Consider the following 26,717-nt stretch of genomic DNA (forward strand, 5'->3'; position numbering starts at 1 on the left):
AGGAACTTCCGGTAATTTTGTTATTCTGCGGGGTCGATCGACGATATCCAGGTATAACAGTGATGATCGAACTTGCAGTGACGATATTGTGATACGTCATTTTTAGTTCAAATGTCGTATTTTTATCATGTTGCCTTTCAACTGTTAAAGCCAAATTTCCAAAATTGCCGTTGCTAAAACCATATGTATGACACAAGTGCACGTATACTTGCTATGACAAATTTCTCTTTATAGCGTTACTAATTCTTCGAGTACTGTTGTAATGAAATTGGAAGTGTATTGGAATGGAGAAGAGATTATAAGTTTGATGTTTATTAGATTATGTCGTGATTCACAGACTTTCATCTGAATGGTAAGTTAGAAAGATGAAGTACATTTTTTACCATTGTGTAAAGATTATCTATGTATATATGTAGAAGGGTTCGAACCCGGGACCTCCGAACACTAGCCGGATGCTCTACCGATTGAGTTACCTGGTCGTCGATTATCGACCCAGTCCAGTTCTGCTACATATAGAACAACGTATACATATTACTCGTTAAATGTTAGAGGATTACACGATGAGAAAATTACTACGGTCGTCGGTTTGTGTCAGAACAAAACAAAACTTCAGCTTGTTGAATTATGTACATGTGACACAGTAGTGTCATCAAGGTGCCTTGCTACTGAGAAATATTCCCTGAGCTAGTGAGGTGACTGTTTACTCTTTATGTTAGCACTACCCAAACTTAAACATTATAGTCTTCTATTACAAAGACACCCAGAGTCAAGTTTATTTACATCATGAAGATCCAAAGATTTACCTAAGTCAAGTGAACAAGGGTTAACTTAATGTTAGCCTGAGTTTCCTCTGGCCTAAGGCTCCTACACCAGACATGGTGTCAGGGCCAGAGGAAACTCGGGCTAACTTAATGTGTAATTCATTATTGTTGAATATAATAATGACATAAGACAGCTTTTTGTAGTGAAAGGCACACAGTTGACTACCAGATGGAGTTTTTTGTAGGGTAGGGATTACAGGTGACTGCCAGATGGAGTTTTTTGTAGGGTAGGGATTACAGGTGACTGCCAGATGGAGTTTTTTGTAGGGTAGGGATTACAGGTGACTGCCAGATGGAGTTTTTTGTAGGGTAGGGATTACAGGTGACTGTCAGATGGAGTTTTTTGTAGGGTAGGGATTACAGGTGACTGCCAGATGGAGTTTTTTTTGTAGTTTAGGGCACACAGGTGACAGATGGAGTTTTTTTGTAGTTTAGGGCACACAGGTGACTGTCAGATGGAGTTTTTTGTAGTTTAGGGCACACAGGTGACTGTCAGATGGAGTTTTTTGTAGGGTAGGGCACACAGGTGACTACCAGATGGAGTTTTTTGTAGGGTAGGGATTACAGGTGACTGCCAGATGGAGTTTTTTGTAGTGTACGGCACACAGGTGACTGACAGATGGAGTTTTTTTGTAGTGTACTGCACACAGGTGACTGTCAGATGGAGTTTTATTGTAGTGTTCGGCACACAGGTGACTGTCAGATGGAGTTTTTTTGTAGTGTATGGCACACAGGTGACTGTCAGATGGAGTTTTTTTGTAGTGTACGGCACACAGGTGACTGTCAGATGGAGTTTTTTTGTAGTGTACGGCACACAGGTGACTGCCAGATGGAGTTTTTTTGTAGTGTACGGCACACAGGTGACTGTCAGATGGAGTTTTTTTGTAGTGTACGGCACACAGGTGACTGTCAGATGGAGTTTTTTGTAGTGTACGGCACACAGGTGACTGTCAGATGGAGTTTTTTTGTAGTGTACGGCACACAGGTGACTGTCAGATGGAGTGTTTTTGTAGTTTAGGGATTACAGGTGACTGACAGATGGAGTTTTTTTGTAGTGTACGGCACACAGGTGACTGTCAGATGGAGTTTTATTGTAGTGTACGGCACACAGGTGACTGTCAGATGGAGTTTTTTTGTAGTGTACGGCACACAGGTGACTGTCAGATGGAGTTTTTTTGTAGTTTAGGGATTACAGGTGACTGTCAGATGGAGTTTTTTGTAGTGTACGGCACACAGGTGACTGTCAGATGGAGTTTTTTGTAGTGTACGGCACACAGGTGACTGTCAGATGGAGTTTTTTTGTAGTGTAGGGATTACAGGTGACTGTCAGATGGAGTTTTTTTTGTAGTTTAGGGATTACAGGTGACTGTCAGATGGAGTTTTTTTGTAGTGTACGGCACACAGGTGACTGTCAGATGGAGTTTTTTGTAGTGTACGGCACACAGGTGACTGTCAGATGGAGTTTTTTTGTAGTGTAGGGATTACAGGTGACTGTCAGATGGAGTTTTTTTTGTAGTTTAGGGATTACAGGTGACTGTCAGATGGAGTTTTTTTGTAGTTTAGGGATTACAGGTGACTGTCAGATGGAGTTTTTTTGTAGTGTACGGCACACAGGTGACTGTCAGATGGAGTTTTTTTGTAGTTTAGGGCACACAGGGGACTGTCAGATGGAGTTTTTTTGTAGTTTAGGGATTACAGGTGACTGTCAGATGGAGTTTTTTTGTAGTTTAGGGCACACAGGTGACTGTCAGATGGAGTTTTTTGTAGTGTAGGGATTACAGGTGACTGTCAGATGGAGTTTTTTTGTAGTTTAGGGCACACAGGTGACTGTCAGATGGAGTTTTTTGTAGGGTAGGGATTACAGGTGACTGCCAGATGGAGTTTTTTGTAGGGTAGGGATTACAGGTGACTGCCAGATGGAGTTTTTTGTAGGGTAGGGATTACAGGTGACTGCCAGATGGAGTTTTTTGTAGGGTAGGGATTACAGGTGACTGTCAGATGGAGTTTTTTGTAGGGTAGGGATTACAGGTGACTGCCAGATGGAGTTTTTTTTGTAGTTTAGGGCACACAGGTGACAGATGGAGTTTTTTTGTAGTTTAGGGCACACAGGTGACTGTCAGATGGAGTTTTTTGTAGTTTAGGGCACACAGGTGACTGTCAGATGGAGTTTTTTGTAGGGTAGGGCACACAGGTGACTACCAGATGGAGTTTTTTGTAGGGTAGGGATTACAGGTGACTGCCAGATGGAGTTTTTTGTAGTGTACGGCACACAGGTGACTTACAGATGGAGTTTTTTTGTAGTGTACGGCACACAGGTGACTGTCAGATGGAGTTTTATTGTAGTGTTCGGCACACAGGTGACTGTCAGATGGAGTTTTTTTGTAGTGTATGGCACACAGGTGACTGTCAGATGGAGTTTTTTTGTAGTGTACGGCACACAGGTGACTGTCAGATGGAGTTTTTTTGTAGTGTACGGCACACAGGTGACTGCCAGATGGAGTTTTTTTGTAGTGTACGGCACACAGGTGACTGTCAGATGGAGTGTTTTTGTAGTTTAGGGATTACAGGTGACTGACAGATGGAGTTTTTTTGTAGTGTACGGCACACAGGTGACTGTCAGATGGAGTTTTATTGTAGTGTACGGCACACAGGTGACTGTCAGATGGAGTTTTTTTGTAGTGTACGGCACACAGGTGACTGTCAGATGGAGTTTTTTTGTAGTTTAGGGATTACAGGTGACTGTCAGATGGAGTTTTTTGTAGTGTACGGCACACAGGTGACTGTCAGATGGAGTTTTTTGTAGTGTACGGCACACAGGTGACTGTCAGATGGAGTTTTTTTGTAGTGTAGGGATTACAGGTGACTGTCAGATGGAGTTTTTTTTGTAGTTTAGGGATTACAGGTGACTGTCAGATGGAGTTTTTTTGTAGTGTACGGCACACAGGTGACTGTCAGATGGAGTTTTTTGTAGTGTACGGCACACAGGTGACTGTCAGATGGAGTTTTTTTGTAGTGTAGGGATTACAGGTGACTGTCAGATGGAGTTTTTTTGTAGTTTAGGGATTACAGGTGACTGTCAGATGGAGTTTTTTTGTAGTTTAGGGATTACAGGTGACTGTCAGATGGAGTTTTTTTGTAGTGTACGGCACACAGGTGACTGTCAGATGGAGTTTTTTTGTAGTTTAGGGCACACAGGGGACTGTCAGATGGAGTTTTTTTGTAGTTTAGGGATTACAGGTGACTGTCAGATGGAGTTTTTTTGTAGTTTAGGGCACACAGGTGACTGTCAGATGGAGTTTTTTGTAGTGTAGGGATTACAGGTGACTGTCAGATGGAGTTTTTTTGTAGTTTAGGGCACACAGGTGACTGTCAGATGGAGTTTTTTGTAGTTTAGGGCACACAGGTGACTGTCAGATGGAGTTTTTTGTAGTGTAGGGATTACAGGTGACTGTCAGATGGAGTTTTTTTGTAGTTTAGGGCACACAGGTGACTGTCAGATGGAGTTTTTTGTAGTGTAGGGATTACAGGTGACTGTCAGATGGAGTTTTTTTGTAGTTTAGGGATTACAGGTGACTGTCAGATGGAGTTTTTTTGTAGTTTAGGGCACACAGGTGACTGTCAGATGGAGTTTTTTGTAGTGTAGGGATTACAGGTGACTGTCCGATGGAGTTTTTTTGTAGTGTAGGGATTACAGGTGACTGTCAGATGGAGTTTTTTTGTAGTTTAGGGATTACAGGTGACTGCCAGATGGAGTTTTTTTGTAGTGTAGGGATTACAGGTGACTGTCAGATGGAGTTTTTTTGTAGTTTAGGGATTACAGGTGACTGCCAGATGGAGTTTTTTTGTAGTGTAGGGATTACAGGTGACTGTCAGATGGAGTTTTTTGTAGTGTAGGGATTACAGGTGACTGTCAGATGGAGTTTTTTTGTAGTGTAGGGATTACAGGTGACTGTCAGATGGAGTTTTTTTGTAGTGTAGGGATTACAGGTGACTGTCAGATGGAGTTTTATTGTAGTTTAGGGCACACAGGTGACTGTCAGATGGAGTTTTTTTGTAGTGTACGGCACACAGGTGACTGTCAGATGGAGTTTTTTTGTAGTGTACGGCACACAGGTGACTGTCAGATGGAGTTTTTTTGTAGTGTAGGGATTACAGGTGACTGTCAGATGGAGTTTTTTTGTAGTGTAGGGATTACAGGTGACTGTCAGATGGAGTTTTTTTGTAGTTTAGGGATTACAGGTGACTGTCAGATGGAGTTTTTTTGTAGTGTAGGGATTACAGGTGACTGTCAGATGGAGTTTTATTGTAGTTTAGGGCACACAGGTGACTGTCAGATGGAGTTTTTTGTAGTGTAGGGATTACAGGTGACTGTCAGATGGAGTTTTTTTGTAGTTTAGGGCACACAGGTGACTGTCAGATGGAGTTTTTTTGTAGTGTACGGCACACAGGTGACTGTCAGATTGAGTTTTTTTGTAGTTTAGGGATTACAGGTGACTGTCAAATGGAGTTTTTTTGTAGTTAAGGGATTACAGGTGACTGTCAGATGGAGTTTTTTTGTAGTTTAGGGCACACAGGTGACTGTCAGATGGAGTTTTTTGTAGTGTAGGGATTACAGGTGACTGTCAGATGGAGTTTTTTTGTAGTTTAGGGATTACAGGTGACTGTCAGATGGAGTTTTTTTGTAGTTTAGGGCACACAGGTGACTGTCAGATGGAGTTTTTTTGTAGTTTAGGGATTACAGGTGACTGTCAGATGGAGTTTTTTTGTAGTGTACGGCACACAGGTGACTGTCAGATGGAGTTTTTTTGTAGTTTAGGGCACACAGGTGACTGTCAGATGGAGTTTTATTGTAGTTTAGGGATTACAGGTGACTGTCAGATGGAGTTTTATTGTAGTTTAGGGATTACAGGTGACTGTCAGATGGAGTTTTTTTGTAGTTTAGGGATTACAGGTGACTGTCAGATGGAGTTTTTTTGTAGTTTAGGGCACACAGGTGACTGTCAGATGGAGTTTTATTGTAGTGTACGGCACACATGTGACTGTCAGATGGAGTTTTATTGTAGTGTACGGCACACAGGTGACTGCCAGATGGAGTTTTATTGTAGTTTAGGGATTACAGGTGACTGTCAGATGGAGTTTTATTGTAGTTTAGGGCACACAGGTGACTGTCAGATGGAGTTTTTTTGTAATGTATGGCACACAGGTGACTGTCAGATGGAGTTTTTTTGTAGTTTAGGGCACACAGGTGACTGTCAGATGGAGTTTTATTGTAGTGTACGGCACACAGGTGACTGTCAGATGGAGTTTTATTGTAGTTTAGGGCACACAGGTGACTGTCAGATGGAGTTTTATTGTAGTGTACGGCACACAGGTGACTGTCAGATGGAGTTTTTTTGTAGTTTAGGGATTACATGTGACTGTCAGATGGAGTGTTTTTGTAGTTTAGGGATTACAGGTGACTGTCAGATGGAGTTTTATTGTAGTTTAGGGCACACAGGTGACTGTCAGATGGAGTTTTATTGTAGTGTACGGCACACAGGTGACTGTCAGATGGAGTTTTTTTGTAGTTTAGGGCACACAGGTGACTGTCAGATGGAGTTTTTTTGTAGTTTAGGGCACACAGGTGACTGTCAGATGGAGTTTTTTTGTAGTTTAGGGATTACAGGTGACTGTCAGATGGAGTTTTATTGTAGTGTACGGCACACAGGTGACTGTCAGATGGAGTTTTTTTGTAGTGTACGGCACACAGGTGACTGTCAGATGGAGTTTTTTTGTAGTTTAGGGATTACAGGTGACTGACAGATGGAGTTTTTTTGTAGTGTAGGGATTACAGGTGACTGTCAGATGGAGTTTTTTTGTAGTGTACGGCACACAGGTGACTGTCAGATGGAGTTTTATTGTAGTTTAGGGATTACAGGTGACTGTCAGATGGAGTTTTTTTGTAGTGTACGGCACACAGGTGACTGTCAGATGGAGTTTTATTGTAGTTTAGGGATTACAGGTGACTGTCAGATGGAGTTTTTTTGTAGTTTAGGGATTACAGGTGACTGTCAGATGGAGTTTTTTTGTAGTGTACGGCACACAGGTGACTGTCAGATGGAGTTTTATTGTAGTTTAGGGATTACAGGTGACTGTCAGATGGAGTTTTTTTGTAGTGTAGGGATTACAGGTGACTGTCAGATGGAGTTTTTTTGTAGTGTACGGCACACAGGTGACTGTCAGATGGAGTTTTATTGTAGTTTAGGGATTACAGGTGACTGTCAGATGGAGTTTTTTTGTAGTTTAGGGATTACAGGTGACTGTCAGGTGGAGTTTTATTGTAGTTTAGGGATTACAGGTGACTGTCAGATGGAGTTTTTTTGTAGTGTAGGGATTACAGGTGACTGTCAGATGGAGTTTTTTTGTAGTGTACGGCACACAGGTGACTGTCAGATGGAGTTTTATTGTAGTTTAGGGATTACAGGTGACTGTCAGATGGAGTTTTTTTGTAGTTTAGGGCACACAGGTGACTGTCAGATGGAGTTTTATTGTAGTTTAGGGCACACAGGTGACTGTCAGATGGAGTTTTTTTGTAGTGTACGGCACACAGGTGACTGTCAGATGGAGTTTTTTTGTAGTTTAGGGCACACAGGTGACTGTCAGATGGAGTTTTTTTGTAGTTTAGGGCACACAGGTGACTGTCAGATGGAGTTTTTTTGTAGTTTAGGGCACACAGGTGACTGTCAGATGGAGTTTTATTGTAGTGTACGGCACACAGGTGACTGTCAGATGGAGTTTTTTTGTAGTGTACGGCACACAGGTGACTGTCAGATGGAGTTTTTTTAGCCCACCATCATCAGATGGTGGGCTGTTCAAATCGCCCTGCGTCCGTGGTCCGTCGTCCGTCCGTCCCTCCGTCCGTCCGTCCCTCCGTCCCTCCGTCCCTCCGTCCGTCCGTCCGTCCCTCCGTCCGTAAACAATTCTTGTTATCGCTATTTCTCAGAAAGTACTGAAGGGATCTTTCTCAAATTTCATATGTAGGTTCCCCTTGGTGCCTAGTTATGCATATTGCGTTTTGAGACCAATCGGAAAACAAAATGGCCGACAGGCAGCTATCTTGGATTTTGACAATTGAAGTTTGTTATCGCTATTTCTGAGAAAGTACTGAAGGGATCTTTCTCAAATTTCATATGAAGGTTCCCCTTGGTACCTAGTTATGCATATTGCGTTTTGAGACCAATCGGATAACAACATGGCCGACAGGCAGCCATCTTGGATTTTGACAATTGAAGTTTGTTATCACTATTTCTGAGAAAGTACTGAAGGGATATTTCTCAAATTTCATATGTAGGTTCCCCTTGGTGCCTAGTTATGCATATTGCGATTTGGGACCAATCGGAAAACAACATGGCCGACAAGCAGCCATCTTGGATTTTGACAATTGAAGTTTGTTATCACTATTTGTGAGAAAGTACTGAATATATCTTTCTCAAATTTCATATATTGGTTTCCCTTGGTGCCTAGTTATGCATATTGCGTTTTGAGACCAATCGAAAAAGCAACATGGCCGACAGGCAGCCATCTTGGATTTTGACAATTGAAGTTTGTTATCGCTATTTCTGAGAAAGTACTGAATGGATCTTTCTGAAATTTCATATGTAGGTTTCCCTTGGTGCCTAGTTATGCATATTGCGTTTTGAGACCAATCAGAAAACAACATGGCTGACAGGCAGCCAACATGGATTTTGACAATTGAAGTTTGTTATCGCTATTTCTGAGAAAGTACTGAATGTATCTTTCTCAAATTTCATATGGAGGTTCCCCTTGGTGCCTCGTTATGCTAATTGCATTTTGAGATCAATTGGAAAACAAAATGGCCGACAGACCGCCATCTTGGATTTTGACAATTGAAGTTTGTTATCTCTATTTCTCAAAGTACTGAATGGATCTTTCTCAAATTTCATAAGTAGGTTCCCCTTGGTCCCTTGTATTGCATTTTTGGACCAGTCTGTCCTGAAAACAACCTGGCAAACAAACAGCCATTATCTTTAAATCTCAAATTTCTTATATAGCTAGGATTCCCTTGTTTGAAAAAGTACTGGAGGGATGTCTCAATTTGCACAGATTAGTAAAATGAAGGGAAAAGTAGAGAAAAGATCAATCTGACATGGAACCTATGAAGATCATTCAATGGTGGGCGCCAAGATCCCTCTGGGATCTCTTGTTGTAGTTTAGGGATTACAGGTGACTGTCAGATGGAGTTTTTTGTAGTGTAGGGATTACAGGTGACTGTCAGATGGAGTTTTTTGTAGTTTAGGGCACACAGGTGACTGTCAGATGGAGTTTTTTTGTAGTTTAGGGCACACAGGTGACTGTCAGATGGAGTTTTATTGTAGTGTACGGCACACAGGTGACTGTCAGATGGAGTTTTTTTGTAGTGTACAGCACACAGGTGACTGTCAGATGGAGTTTTTTTGTAGTTTAGGGATTACAGGTGACTGTCAGATGGAGTTTTTTGTAGTGTAGGGATTACAGGTGACTGTCAGATGGAGTTTTTTTGTAGTGTACGGCACACAGGTGACTGTCAGATGGAGTTTTATTGTAGTATAGGGATTACAGGTGACTGTCAGATGGAGTTTTTTTGTAGTTTAGGGATTACAGGTGACTGTCAGATGGAGTTTTTTTGTAGTTTAGGGCACACAGGTGACTGTCAGATGGAGTTTTTTTGTAGTTTAGGGCACACAGGTGACTGTCAGATGGAGTTTTTTTGTAGTTTAGGGATTACAGGTGACTGTCAGATGGAGTTTTTTTGTAGTTTAGGGCACACAGGTGACTGTCAGATGGAGTTTTTTGTAGTGTAGGGATTACAGGTGACTGTCAGATGGAGTTTTTTTGTAGTTTAGGGCACACAGGTGACTATCAGATGGAGTTTTATTGTAGTGTACGGCACAGAGGTGACTGTCAGATGGAGTTTTTTTGTAGTGTACGGCACACATGTGACTGTCAGATGGAGTTTTATTGTAGTGTACGGCACACAGGTGACTGTCAGATGGAGTTTTTTTGTAGTGTACGGCACACAGGTGACTGTCAGATGGAGTTTTTTTGTAGTTTAGGGATTACAGGTGACTGTCAGATGGAGTTTTTTTGTAGTTTAGGGCACACAGGTGACTGTCAGATGGAGTTTTTTTGTAGTTTAGGGCACACAGGTGACTGACAGATGGAGTTTTTTGTAGTGTACGGCACACAGGTGACTGTCAGATGGAGTTTTTTTGTAGTTTAGGGCACACAGGTGACTGTCAGATGGAGTTTTTTGTAGTGTAGGGATTACAGGTGACTGTCAGATGGAGTTTTTTTGTAGTTTAGGGCACACAGGTGACTATCAGATGGAGTTTTTTGTAGTCTAGGGATTACAGGTGACTGTCAGATGGAGTTTTTTTTGTAGTTTAGGGCACACAGGTGACTATCAGATGGAGTTTTTTTGTAGTTTAGGGATTACAGGTGACTGTCAGATGGAGTTTTTTTGTAGTGTACGGCACACAGGTGACTGTCAGATGGAGTTTTTTTGTAGTTTAGGGATTACAGGTGACTGTCAGATGGAGTTTTTTGTAGTGTAGGGATTACAGGTGACTGTCAGATGGAGTTTTTTTGTAGTGTACGCCACACAGGTGACTGTCAGATGGAGTTTTATTGTAGTATAGGGATTACAGGTGACTGTCAGATGGAGTTTTTTTGTAGTTTAGGGATTACAGGTGACTGTCAGATGGAGTTTTTTTGTAGTTTAGGGCACACAGGTGACTGTCAGATGGAGTTTTTTTGTAGTTTAGGGCACACAGGTGACTGTCAGATGGAGTTTTTTTGTAGTTTAGGGATTACAGGTGACTGTCAGATGGAGTTTTTTTGTAGTTTAGGGCACACAGGTGACTGTCAGATGGAGTTTTTTGTAGTGTAGGGATTACAGGTGACTGTCAGATGGAGTTTTTTTGTAGTTTAGGGCACACAGGTGACTATCAGATGGAGTTTTATTGTAGTGTACGGCACAGAGGTGACTGTCAGATGGAGTTTTTTTGTAGTGTACGGCACACATGTGACTGTCAGATGGAGTTTTATTGTAGTGTACGGCACACAGGTGACTGTCAGATGGAGTTTTTTTGTAGTGTACGGCACACAGGTGACTGTCAGATGGAGTTTTTTTTGTAGTTTAGGGATTACAGGTGACTGTCAGATGGAGTTTTTTTGTAGTTTAGGGCACACAGGTGACTGTCAGATGGAGTTTTTTTGTAGTTTAGGGCACACAGGTGACTGACAGATGGAGTTTTTTGTAGTGTACGGCACACAGGTGACTGTCAGATGGAGTTTTTTGTAGTCTAGGGATTACAGGTGACTGTCAGATGGAGTTTTTTTGTAGTTTAGGGATTACAGGTGACTGTCAGATGGAGTTTTTTTGTAGTTTAGGGCACACAGGTGACTGTCAGATGGAGTTTTTTGTAGTGTACGGCACACAGGTGACTGTCAGATGGAGTTTTTTGTAGTCTAGGGATTACAGGTGACTGTCAGATGGAGTTTTTTTTGTAGTTTAGGGATTACAGGTGACTGTCAGATGGAGTTTTTTTGTAGTTTAGGGCACACAGGTGACTGTCAGATGGAGTTTTTTGTAGTGTACGGCACACAGGTGACTGTCAGATGGAGTTTTTTTGTAGTTTAGGGCACACAGGTGACTGTCAGATGGAGTTTTTTGTAGTGTAGGGATTACAGGTGACTGTCAGATGGAGTTTTTTTGTAGTTTAGGGCACACAGGTGACTATCAGATGGAGTTTTTTGTAGTCTAGGGATTACAGGTGACTGTCAGATGGAGTTTTTTTGTAGTTTAGGGCACACAGGTGACTATCAGATGGAGTTTTTTTGTAGTTTAGGGATTACAGGTGACTGTCAGATGGAGTTTTTTTGTAGTGTACGGCACACAGGTGACTGTCAGATGGAGTTTTTTTGTAGTGTACGGCACACAGGTGACTGTCAGATGGAGTTTTTTGTAGTGTACGGCACACAGGTGACTGTCAGATGGAGTTTTTTGTAGTGTACGGCACACAGGTGACTGTCAGATGGAGTTTTTTTGTAGTGTACGGCACACAGGTGACTGTCAGATGGAGTTTTTTGTAGTGTAGGGATTACAGGTGACTGACAGATGGAGTGTTTTTGTAGTGTTTTAATTGTTGGACCTTTTAATATTGATATGACTAATAGATAATCATGTCACTGGTACATTGTACCTCTATAAACATGATCTTTATATAATGGCGGTACATTGTACCTCTATAAACACGATCTTTATATAATGGTGGTACGTATATTGTACCTCTATAAACAAGATCTTTATATAATGGCGGTATATTGTTCTTCTTTAAAGATTATCTTTATATAATGGTGGTACATTGTACCTCTATAAACATGATCTTTATATACTGGTGGTACATTGTACCTCTATATACATGATCTTTATATAATGGTGGTACATTGTACCTCTATAAACAAGATCTTTATATAATGGTGGTACATTGTACCTCTATAAACATGATCTTTATATAATGGTGGTATATTGTACCTCTATAAACAAGATCTTTATATAATGGTGGTACATTGTACCTCTATATACAAGATCTTAATATAATGGTGGTACATTGTACCTCTATAAACACGATCTTTATATAATGGTGGTACATTGTACCTCTATAAACAAGATCTTTATATAATGGTGGTACATTGTACCTCTATAAACACGATCTTTATATAATGGTGGTATATTGTACCTCTATATACAAGATCTTTATATAATGGTGGTACATTGTACCTATATAAACACGATCTTTATATAATGGTGGTACATTGTACCTCTATATACAAGATCTTTATATAATGGTGGTACATTGTACCTATATAAACACGATCTTTATATAATGGTGGTACATTGTACCTCTATATACAAGATCTTTATATAATGGTGGTACATTGTACCTATATAAACACGATCTTTATATAATGGTGGTACATTGTACCTCTATAAACATGATCTTTATATAATGGTGGTACATTGTACCTCTATAAACATGATCTTTATATAATGGTGGTATATTGTACCTCTATAAACAAGATCTTTATATAATGGTGGTACATTGTACCTCTATAAACATGATCTTTATATAATGGTGGTACATTGTACCTCTATAAACATGATCTTTATATAATGGTGGTACATTGTACCTCTATAAACATGATCTTTATATAATGGTGGTACATTGTACCTCTATAAACATGATCTTTATATAATGGTGGTACATTGTACCTATATAAACATGATCTTTATATAATGGTGGTACATTGTACCTCTATAAACAAGATCTTTATATAATGGTGGTACATTGTACCTCTATAAACATGATCTTTATATAATGGTGGTATATTGTACCTCTATAAACAAGATCTTTATATAATGGTGGTACATTGTACCTCTATAAACATGATCTTTATATAATGGTGGTACATTGTACCTCTATAAACATGATCTTTATATAATGGTGGTATATTGTACCTCTATAAACATGATCTTGATATAATGGTGGTACATTGTACCTCTATAAACAAGATCTTTATATAATGGTGGTACATTGTACTTCTATAAACAAGATCTTTATATAATGGTGGTACATTGTACCTCTATAAACAAGATCTTTATATAATGGTGGTACATTGTACCTCTATATACAATATCTTTATATAATGGTGGTATATTGTACCTCTATATACAAGATCTTTATATAATGGTGGTATATTGTACCTCTATAAACATGATCTTTATATAATGTTGGTACATTGTACCTATATAAACATGATCTTTATATAATGGTGGTACATTGTACCTCTATAAACATGATCTTTATATAATGGTGGTACATTGTACCTCTATAAACATGATCTTTATATAATGGTGGTACATTGTACCTATATAAACATGATCTTTATATAATGGTGGTACATTGTACCTCTATAAACATGATCTTTATATAATGGTGGTACATTGTACCTCTATATACATGATCTTTATATAATGGTGGTACATTGTACCTCTATAAACATGATCTTTATATAATGCTGGTACATTGTACCTCTATAAACATGATCTTTATATAATGGTGGTACATTGTACCTCTATATACAAGATCTTTATATAATGGTGGTACATTGTACCTATATAAACACGATCTTTATATAATGGCGGTACATTGTACCTATATAAACACGATCTTTATATAATGGTGCTACATTGTACCTCTATAAACATGATCTTTATATAATGGTGGTACATTGTACCTCTATAAACAAGATCTTTATATAATGGTGGTACATTGTACCTCTATAAACAAGATCTTTATATAATGGTGGTACATTGTACCTCTATAAACAAGATCTTTATATAATGGTGGTACATTGTACCTCTATATACAATATCTTTATATAATGGTGGTATATTGTACCTCTATATACAAGATCTTTATATAATGGTGGTATATTGTACCTCTATAAACAAGATCTTTATATAATGGTGGTACATTGTACCTCTATAAACAAGATCTTTATATAATGGTGGTACATTGTACCTCTATAAACATGATCTTTATATAATGGTGGTACATTGTACCTCTATATACAAGATCTTTATATAATGGTGGTATATTGTACCTCTATAAACATGATCTTTATATAATGGTGGTACATTGTACCTCTATATACAAGATCTTTATATAATGGTGGTACATTGTACCTATATAAACATGATCTTTATATAATGGTGGTACATTGTACCTCTATAAACATGATCTTTATATAATGGTGGTACATTGTACCTCTATATACAAGATCTTTATATAATGGTGGTACATGGTATCTATATAAACAAGATCTTTATATAATGGCGGTACATTGTACCTTTATAAACATGATCTTTATATAATGGTGGTACATTGTACCTCTATAAACATGATCTTTATATAATGGTGGTACATTGTACCTCTATAAACATGATCTTTATATAATGGTGGTACATTGTACCTCTATATACAAGATCTTTATATAATGGTGGTACATTGTACCTCTATAAACAAGATCTTTATATAATGGTGGTACATTGTACCTCTATATACAAGATCTTTATATAATGGTGGTACATTGTACCTCTATATACAAGATCTTTATATAATGGTGGTACATTGTACCTCTATAAACATGATCTTTATATAATGGTGGTACATTGTACCTCTATAAACATGATCTTTATATAATGGTGGTACATTGTACCTCTATAAACATGATCTTTATATAATGGTGGTACATTGTACCTCTATAAACAAGATCTTTATATAATGGTGGTACATTGTACCTCTATATACAAGATCTTTATATAATGGTGGTACATTGTACCTCTATAAACAAGATCTTTATATAATGGTGGTACATTGTATCTATATAAACAAGATCTTTATATAATGGCGGTACATTTTACCTCTATAAACAAGATCTTTATATAACGGTGGTACATTGTACCTTTATAAACATGATCTTTATATAATGGTGGTACATTGTACCTATATCAACAAGATCTTTATATAATGGTGGTACATTGTACCTCTATAAACATGATCTTTATATAATGGTGGTACATTGTACCTCTATAAACATGATCTTTATATAATGGCGGTACATTGTACCTCTATAAACATGATCTTTATATAACAGTGGTACATTGTACCTCTATAAACATGATCTTTATATAATGGTGGTACATTGTACCTCTATAAACATGATCTTTGTATAATGGTGGTACATTGTACCTCTATAAACATGATCTTTATATAATGGTGGTACATTGTACCTCTATAAACATGATCTTTATATAATGGTGGTACATTGTACCTCTATAAACATGATCTTTTTATAATGGTGGTATATTGTACCTCTATAAACAAGATCTTTATATAATGGTGGTACATTGTACCTCTATAAACATGATTTTATATAATGGTGGTACATTGTACCTCTATAAACATGATCTTTATATAATGGTGGTACATTGTACCTCTATAAACATGATCTTTATATAATGGTGGTATATTGTACCTCTATAAACAAGATCTTTATATAATGGTGGTACATTGTACCTGTATAAACATGATCTTTATATAATGGTGGTACATTGTACCTCTATAAACATGATCTTTATATAATGGTGGTACATTGTACCTCTATAAACATGATCTTTATATAATGGTGGTATATTGTACCTCTATAAACATGATCTTTATATAATGGTGGTACATTGTACCTGTATAAACATGATCTTTATATAATGGTGGTACATTGTACCTCTATAAACATGATCTTTATATAATGGTGGTACATTGTACCTCTATATACAAGATCTTTATATAATGGTGGTACATTGTACCTGTATAAACATGATCTTTATATAATGGTGGTACATTGTACCTCTATAAACAAGATCTTTATATAATGGTGGTACATTATACCTCTATTAACACGATCTTTATATAATGGTGGTACATTGTACCTCTATAAACAATATCTTTATATAACAGTGGTACATTGTACCTCTATAAACACGATCTTTATATAATGCTGGTACATTGTACCTCTATAAACAAGATCTTTATATAATGGTGGTATATTGTACCTCTATAAACACGATCTTTATATAATGGCGGTATATTGTTCTTCTTTAAAGATTATCTTTATATAATGGCACACAGGTAGTTTAACTAGATATTGTTCGTCTATCTGCAGCACCATCTCAAGATAAACAGATAGTCCACCAACAAACAGGGATCTGTCAAATTGTCTTACATCTGGTGATATAAGAAAATCCAGAATATTAAAATGATTTTGTGATTATTTATTTCAGGGAGGAAAAATGTCCAAGAAAGAGAAAAGTTCGTTATTGACAGCCATTGTTATTGGAGCAGGAATTCGAGGTTCCATTTATGCTCAGTATGCACACATATATCCAGACCGACTCAAGGTATATATATAGTTTTATAAAGGAGCAAATACAAATGTTTGATAGCTGTACTTATCAGGAGTGATCAATTACCAGGATTTATCAATTATCAGGATTTATCAGTTAACAGGATTTATCAATTATCAGGATTTATCAGTTAACAGGATTTATCAATTATCAGGACTTATCAATGAACAGGATTTATCAATTATCAGGACTTATCAATGAACAGGATTGATCAATTATCAGGATTTATCAGTTAACAGGATTTATCAATTATCAGGACTTATCAATGAACAGGATTTATCAATTATCAGGATTTATCAATTAACAGGATTTATCAATTATCAGGATTTATCAGTTATCTCAATTCATCAATTATCAGGATTAATCAATTACCGGGATTTATCAATTATCAGGATTTATCAGTTATCTTGATTTATCAGTTATCTGGATTTATCAATTATCAGGATTTATCAGTTAACAGGATTTATCAATTATCAGGATTTATCAGTTATCTCAATTCATCAATTATCAGGATTAATCAATTACCGGGATTTATCAATTATCAGGATTTATCAGTTATCTTGATTTATCAGTTATCTGGATTTATCAATTATCAGGATTTATCAGTTAACAGGATTTATCAATTATCAGGACTTATCAATGAACAGGATTTATCAATTATCAGGATTTATCAATTAACAGGATTGATAAATTATCAGGATTTATCAGTTAACAGGATTTATCAATTATCAGGACTTATCAATGAACAGGATTTATCAATTATCAGGATTTATCAATTAACAGGATTGATCAATTATCAGGATTGATCAATTATCAGGACTTATCAATTAACAGGATTTATCAATTATCAGGATTCATCAATTATCAGGACTTATCAATTAACAGGATTTATCAATTATCAGGATTTATCAATTATCAGGATTTATCAATTAACAAGATTTATCAATTATCAGGAGTGATCAATTAACAGGATTTATCAATTATCAGGATTTATTAGTTAACAGGATTTATCAATTATCAGGACTTATCAATTAACAGGATTTATCAATTATCAGGATTTATCAATTATCAGGACTTATCAATTAACAGGATTTATCAATTATCAGGATTTATCAATTATCAGGACTTATCAATTAACAGGATTTATCAATTATCAGGATTTATCAATTATCAGGACTTATCAATTAACAGGATTTATCAATTATCAGGATTTATCAATTATCAGGAGTTATCAATTAACAAGATTTATCAATTATCAGGACTTATCAATTAACAGGAATTATCAATTATCAGGATTTATCAGTTATCTTGATTTATCAGTTATCTGGATTTATCAATTATCAGGATTTATCAATTATCTGGATTTATCAATTTACTGGTATTTATTAATAAATCCAGTGGGCAACTTATATTCTTGGAAACAATATACAATATATATAGAAGATTCATTAGATGACAATAAGATTGTAAAAGTTGACATTTCTACTGAGCTAATTTAGATATTTATAATATAATGGTGACAGTGAGGCTTACTGATGGATAAATACACTAAATATTAGGGATATAAATGTAACTGTTTCAAGCTTTGACTCATTTCATCCATATTATATGTATGTATGTTAAGGAAAGTTTGATGGTCAACATCATGATCTGATTTAGAATTATTATATCTCCTCGGCCTTGTGGTTGTCACCATTCTATAACTCTCATTTGGAATTATTATATCTCCTAAGCCTAGTGGTTAGGTTGTCACCATCCTATAACTCTCATTTGGAATTAATATATCTCCTCGGCCTAGTGGTTAGGTTGTCACCATCCTATAACTCTCATTTGGAATTAATATATCTCCTAGGCCTAGTGGTTAGGTTGTCACCATCCTATAACTCTCATTTAGAATTATTATATCTCCTCGGCCTAGTGGTTAGGTTGTCACCATCCTATAACTCTCATTTGGAATCATTATATCTCCTAGGCCTAGTGCTTAGGTTGTCACCATCCTATAACTCTCATTTGGAATTAATATATCTCCTAGGCCTAGTGGTTAGGTTGTCACCATCCTATAACTCTCATTTAGAATTATTATATCTCCTCGGCCTAGTGGTTAGGTTGTCACCATCCTATAACTTTCATTTGGAATCATTATATCTCCTAGGCCTAGTGCTTAGGTTGTCACCATCCTATAACTTTCATTTGGAATTATTATATCTCCTCGGCCTAGTGGTTAGGTTGTCACCATCCTATAACTTTCATTTGGAATTATTATATCTCCTCGGCCTAGTGGTTAGGTTGTCACCATCCTATAACTCTCATTTAGAATTATTATATCTCCTCGGCCAAGTGGTTAGGTTGTCACCATCCTATAACTCTCATTTAGAATTATTATATCTCCTCGGCCAAGTGGTTAGGTTGTCACCATCCTATAACTCTCATTTAGAATTATTATATCTCCTCGGCCTAGTGGTTAGGTTGTCACCATCCTTAACTCTCATTTGAAATTGTGACTTAATCATATTTGACCGAGATTTATGTATGTTGGTTGAAATCATGACCTAGATTTATGTATGTTGGTTGAATTCATGACCTAGATTTATACATGTTGGTTGAAATCATGACCTAGATTTATGTATGTTGGGTGAAATCATGACCTAAATTTATGTATGTTGGTTGAAATCATGACCTAGATTTATGCATGTTGGTTGAAATCATGACCTAGATTTATGTATGTTGGGTGAAATCATGACCTAGATTTATGTATGTTGGTTGAAATCATGACCTAGATTTATGTATGTTGGTTGAAATCATGACCTAGATTTATGTATGTCGGTTGAAATCATGACCTAGATTTATATATGTTGGTTGAAATCATGACCTAGATTTATGTATGTTTGGTGAAATCATGACCTAGATTTATGTATGTTGGTTGAAATCATGACCTAGATTTATGTATGTTTGGTGAAATCATGACCTAGATTTATATATGTTGGGTGAAATCATGACCTAGATTTATGTATGTTTGGTGAAATCATGACCTAGATTTATGTATGTTGGTTGAAATCATGACCTAGATTTATATATGTTGGGTGAAATCATGACCTAGATTTATATATGTTGCGTCAATCATGACCTAGATTTATGTATGTCGGTTGAAATCATGACCTAGATTTATATATGTTGGTTGAAATCATGACCTAGATTTATGTATGTTGGTTGAAATCATGACCTAGATTTATGTATGTTGGGTGAAATCATGACCTAGATTTATATATGTTGGTTGAAATCATGACCTAGATTTATGTATGTTGGGTGAAATCATGACCTAGATTTATGTATGTTGGGTGAAATCATGATCTAGATTTATATATGTTGGGTGAAATCATGACCTAGATTTATGCATGTTGGGTGAGATCATGACCTAGATTTATGTATGTTGGGTAAATTTTTCAACAATCCTCTTACAAATCTATATTTTCATTTATTTTTTGCCCTCTTTTAATTGATTTTGATTTGAATTATGTGTTTGTTATTTTAACCTTTTTATTATTTTCCTCAACTTAAAAATCTACAACTTTTCATTTACAACAATAATTATTCAGTGATAAAAACAATGTCTTCAGAGAAGTTGATTATTAAATCTTGCTATTCTCACCCATAACAATGTGTACAATAGTATTCTCATCCCTAATTGACATACATCCTTAAACGAAATAATTCACACACAATTCAATTATTGCAAATAATGGAAGAATCCTTTAAAGAGATAACTCTCATATACCACAAATATAGTGTATCAGGTAGCATTTCTCTTGAAGGAGGCGGAGAAAGCAAAAACTAAACTATTTTGAGAAAATTTTTAATGGGAGGCTCTATAGCATTTGATTTACAAAGTGTGTGTATGTGTGTTATGTTCTTTTTTTCAATGCTCTAGCAACATCATTTTGATATGGATATGATCAAACTGATGAGAAACCTGGGAGGAGGCTATGTTTTAGGGTGTCAAGATCAAAGACAATGTTAATGTTACTATTTATGGGTTTTGTTGTCACTACACTATTTAACTAGTGACTTTTTTAATGCATTTTAATCAAACTTCATACAATGGTCAAGTTGTAATGAGAAAACCTCGAAGACTTTCATATTTCAAGGTGCAAAGGTCAAGGTCAAGGTTGCCGTTACTATTTATAAAACAGATTTCGATAAAACTTTATACAATTTTCAAGTAGGGGATTATCTTGAACAAGTTTGTGCTTCAGGGTGTTTAGGTCAAGAGCAAGGTCATGTTTTTATTTATATATGGGTTATAGCAGGATATTTCAGCATGTGTTTTTGGCATGGGAGGTCATTTGTACTCTTGTAATGACCTGTTCAGTTGTTATGCTTGAAGTAATTTATCAATTTAGATTATTGGAGTGGCTGACCCGAGAGAATTTTACCGCAGGAAGCTTCAGGAACGCTTCAATATCCAGGATGAAAACTGTTTTTCAGGTACTCTATTTAGATATTTCATTAAATTCTAAATTCAGTATATTTCTTATTCAGTGATGTGGTGGTGTTGAGTGTAATCAACTATCTGTATAAAATTGACTATTTTATAGATTGGAGTGAGGCGAGTCAGAGAGACAAAATGTCCGACTGTGTCATCATTACTACCCCAGATCGTCTACATAAGGTTTGTTTGTTGTGTGTTTATTTTTTCTTTTTATTATTTGTTAAACATCCTATTAACAACCAGGGTCATTTAAGGATGTGCCAGGTTTTGGAGGTGAATGAAAGCTGGCCTATGGTCAGTAGCAGGCAACTGACCCATGTGGGTTTTGAACTTGCATCCCAGAAGTGGAGGGCTAGTGATAAAGTGTCAGGATACTAACTACTCGGCCACCACAGACCCTATTTTTTTTTATTTATGATTATTGGTGCAGATATCATGTTACTCACAACAAATTAGAATATTCCTGTCATATACCCAGGAGATATCAGTCTATTGTGATTGTGTCTATTATTTTCTGACTAAAGCAGTTGTTTATTTCTAGAGTTTCATTTTTATAATCTGATGTCAATTCATCATTTTATTCTATGACATAGAAATAATAATTTCCATATTTGTATTGAAGCCAGGAAAAAGTATGATTTGATTGCATTTCTAACACAGAATTGTATCTTACAATGTACATTTTTATCCATGTTGAAATTTCGTGCAGAGCAACTGACTGGTAGCCCATATCATACAGAAGCTTATTAAAATGCTAACTATTATACAAGCTTATCAAATTGTTAACTATTATACAAGCTTATTAAATTGTTAACTATTATACAAGCTTATTAAATTGTTACCTATTTTACAAGCTTATTAAATTGTTAACTATTATACAAAAGCTTATTAAATTGTTAACTATTATATAAAAGCTTATTAAATTGTTAACTAGCTAGCTATTATACAAAAGCTTATTAAATTGTTTACTATTATACAAAAGCTTATTAGTCCCCTGCCGTTTGAAAAACAGGGGGGACTATAGGTTTTAACCCTCCGTCCGTCCGTCTGTCTGTCTGTCTGTCTGTCCGGCCATCTGTCTGTCTGTCTGTCACGCAATATTTGTCCGGACAACTCCTTCTAAAGTATTACTCCGATTTTAACGAAACTTGGTATACATGATCAGTATAACATGTAGTTGTGCATCCGTCTTTTTTTTCTTCAAAAATTCATTTTTCAAAATGGCTGCCGGCTTCTCATTGGTTGAGGCTTGTCCGGACAACTCCTCCTAAAGTACTACTCCGATTTTAACGAAACTTGGTATACATGATCAGTATCACATGTAGTTGTGCATCCAACTTTTTTTTTTTTCAAAAATTCATTTTTCAAAATGGCTGCCGGCTTCTCATTGGTTGAGGCTTGTCCGGACAACTACTCCTAAAGTACTACTCCGATTTTAATGAAACTTGGTTTACATCATCAGTATAACATGTAGTTGTGCATCCCACATTTTTTTTTTCGAAAAACCAATTTTCAAAATTGTTGACTTCTCATGGTTGAGACTTTTCCGGACAACTCCTCCTCAAGTACTACTCTGATTTTAACGAAACTTGGTATACATGATCAGTATAACATGTAGTTGTGCATCCCACATATTTTTTCTTCAAAATTCATTTTTCAAAATGGCTGCCGGCTTCTCATTGGTTGAGGCTTGTCCGGACAACTCCTCCTAAAGTACTACTCCGATTTTAACGAAACTTGGTATACATGATCAGTATCACATGTAGTTGTGCATCCCAATTTTTCTTTTCGAAAAAAACATTTTTCAAAATGGCCGCCGGTTTCTCATTGGTTGAGGCGTGTCCGGACAATCCTAAAGTACTACTCTGATTTTAACGAAACTTGGTATACGTGATCAGTATAACACGTAGTTTAAAAAATGGGAAATAAATAGTTGCACTCCTGGGTCAGGCAGGGGACTTTGTATTGCTGTTGCAATACTATATATCCATCCTTGTTTGATTGTGAACTATTATACAAGCTTATCAAATTGTTAACTATCATACAAGCTTATTAAATTGTGAACTATTATACAAAAGCTTATTTGATTGTGAACTATTATACAAAAGCTTATTTAATTGTTAACGATCATACAAAAACTTATTTAATTGTTTACTATCATACACAAGCTTATTAAATTGTTGACTGTTATGCAAGCTTCAGTTGTTAACTATCATGCAAAAGCTTATTAAAATGTTAATCATTATGCAATCTTATCAAATTGTTAACTTTCATGCAAAAGCCTATTAAATTGTTGAGTATTTTACAAGCTTATTAAAATGTTAACTATTATATATACAAGCTTATTAATTAAAAACTATCATGCAAAAGCTTATTAAACTGTTAAGTATTATAATACAAGCTTATTAAATTATAAACTATCATACAAAGCATATTAAATTGTTAACTATCATACAAAGCATATTAAATTATAAACTATCATACAAAAGCTTATTAAAATGTTATCTATCATACAAAAGCTTATTAAAATGTTAACTATCATACAAAAGGATATTAAATTGTTAACTATTATACAAAAGCATATTAAATTATAAACTATCATACAAAAGCATATTAAAATGTTAACTATCATACAAGCTTATTAAAATGTTAACTATCATACAAAGCATATTAAAATGTTAACTATCATACAAAAGCATATTAAATTATAAACTATCATACAAAGCATATTAAATTATAAACTATCATACAAAAGCATATTAAAATGTGAACTATCATACAAGCTTATTAAAATGTTAACTATCATACAAAGCATATTAAAGTGTTAACTATCATGCAAAAGCATATTAAATTATAAACTATCATACAAAGCATATTAAATTATAAACTATCATACAAAAGCTTATTAAAATGTTAACTATCATACAAAAGCATATTAAAATGTTAACTATCATACAAAAGCATATTAAATTGTTAACTATCATACAAAGCATATTAAAATGTTAACTATCATACAAAGCATATTAAAATGTTAACTATTATACAAAAGCATATTAAAATGTTAACTATCATACAAAGCATATTAAAATGTTAACTATCATACAAAAGCATATTAAAATGTTAACTATCATACAAAGCATATTAAAATGTTAACTATCATACAAAAGCATATTAAAATGTTAACTATTATACAAGCTTATTAAATTATAAATTATCATACAAAGCATATTAAATTATAAACTATCATACAAAAGCATATTAAAATGTTAACTATCATACAAAGCATATTAAAATGTTAACTATCATACAAAGCATATTAAAATGTTAACTATCACACAAAAGCATATTAAAATGTTAACTATCATACAAGCTTATTAAAATGTTATCTATCATACAAAAGCATATTAAAATGTTAACTATCATACAAAAGCTTATTAAAATGTTAACTATTATACAAGCTTATTAAATTATAAATTATCATACAAAAGCTTATTAAAATGTTAACTATCATACAAGCTTATTAAAATGTTAACTATCATACAAAGCATATTAAAATGTTAACTATCATACAAAAGCATATTAAATTGTTAACTATCATACAAAGCATATTAAAATGTTAACTATCATACAAGCTTATTAAATTATAAATTATCATACAAAGCATATTAAATTGTTAACTATCATACAAAAGTATATTAAAATGTTAACTATTATACAAGCTTATTAAATTATAAATTATCATACAAGCTTATTAAAATGTTAACTATCATACAAAGCATATTAAAATGTTAACTATCATACAAAGCATATTAAAATGTTAACTATCATACAAAGCATATTAAATTGTTAACTATCATACAAAAGCATATTAAATTGTTAACTATCATACAAAGCATATTAAAATGTTAACTATTATACAAGCTTATTAAATTATAAACTATCATACAAAAGCATATTAAAATGTTAACTATCATACAAAAGCATATTAAAATGTTAACTATCATACAAAAGCATATTGAAATGTTATCTATCATACAAAAGCTTATTAAATTGTTGAGCGTTATACACGTTAATTGAATTGTTAACTACATTATGTATCATATTAAAGCTTATCAAATTGTTTACTTTTATACTAAAGTTTATTAAATGGTAGATGAAGCTGAAAGTTTTCACTTTGCAGTCTTTCTGTTTGACGTGGGCGTAATTTCTTTTGGTGAATTACATTTTGATGATATAGATGTTGACCTGCTGAGTCATCAGAATTTCGATGTAAGAAGGTTACTGTACATGTATGTCCCTTATAATAGCCCTGGAGCTACTGATGGAGATCAAATATTATCCTACTTGTGAATATCACTGAATAGTAGCCATGTTTATTTTAATTCATTTCTCCTTCAGGACCCTGCCATTGCTTTTGCAAAGAAAGGTTACAACATACTTCTGGAGAAACCGATGGCTGTGAGTATGATTTACCGTTTAATGTACATGAATTATGGCCACCGTTTACCTTGTAATTAAACCCTAATATAGTTACCTTCTCTCATACTCCCAACATACAAAATACCAAAATCTCTTCATTTTGGTGATAGGTTTAGCTGTTCAGTGTGTCATTCAATACCCCAAACACTTACTTGACAAGACTCATGCTACATTTGATTTGTTATACTTTGTGCTTGTTATTTCCCTTTAAAACATTTAATTGCTATTTTTGAAAAGTCAATTTTTTCAATACACCCATACTGGTGTAAGCCTTCTAATGTGTCATTACTATTGATTGATCTATAGGACTCCATTCATTGAGAAACTTAATCCATGACCTCTAAGACAGTGTGAATTGAGAAATTTAATCCAGGACCTCTAGGACAGTGTGAATTGAGAACTTTAATCCATGACCTCTAGGACAGAGTGAATTGAGAAATTTAATCCATGACCTCTAGGACAGAGTGAATTGAGAAATTTAATCCATGACCTCTAGGACAGAGTGAATTGAGAAATTTAATCCATGACCTCTAGGACAGAGTGAATTGAGAAATTTAATCCATGACCTCTAGGACAGAGTGAATTGAGAAATTTAATCCGGGACCTCTAGGACAGAGTGAATTTTTCTGCTGATTTAATTATCTTGTTGGAACAGGTTAATGAAGAGGACTGTAGAGAAATTGTTAAGACATGTAAAGAGAATGACGTTGCCTTGGCGATATGTCATGTGCTGAGGTATGCACCATGGGCAATTAAACTTCGGGAACTCATCGACAGTGGTGTCATTGGGGAAGTGGTCAACATCAACCATACAGAGCCTGTGAGTTCATCTTTTTTCAGGAATTTTGCTCCATATATCATCAGT

At 35.3% G+C, this 26,717-nt stretch overlaps 1 protein-coding gene across 1 annotated transcript; it reads left to right on the forward strand.

Moving 5' to 3' along the window:
• LOC117318470 (uncharacterized oxidoreductase YjhC-like) lies at positions 1 to 26,699 on the forward strand (the record flags this gene model as incomplete). Its single annotated transcript, XM_033873451.1, has 6 exons — positions 1 to 51; positions 16,765 to 16,881; positions 21,285 to 21,369; positions 21,480 to 21,553; positions 25,772 to 25,831; positions 26,508 to 26,699. Coding segments are annotated over exons 2-6 (519 nt in total), but the record flags the coding sequence as incomplete, so codon positions are not given.
• Between the last annotated feature and the right edge of the window lie 18 nt (positions 26,700 to 26,717).

This window comes from Pecten maximus, unplaced genomic scaffold (assembly GCF_902652985.1).
Source record: "Pecten maximus unplaced genomic scaffold, xPecMax1.1, whole genome shotgun sequence".
NCBI lineage: Eukaryota > Metazoa > Mollusca > Bivalvia > Pectinida > Pectinidae > Pecten > Pecten maximus.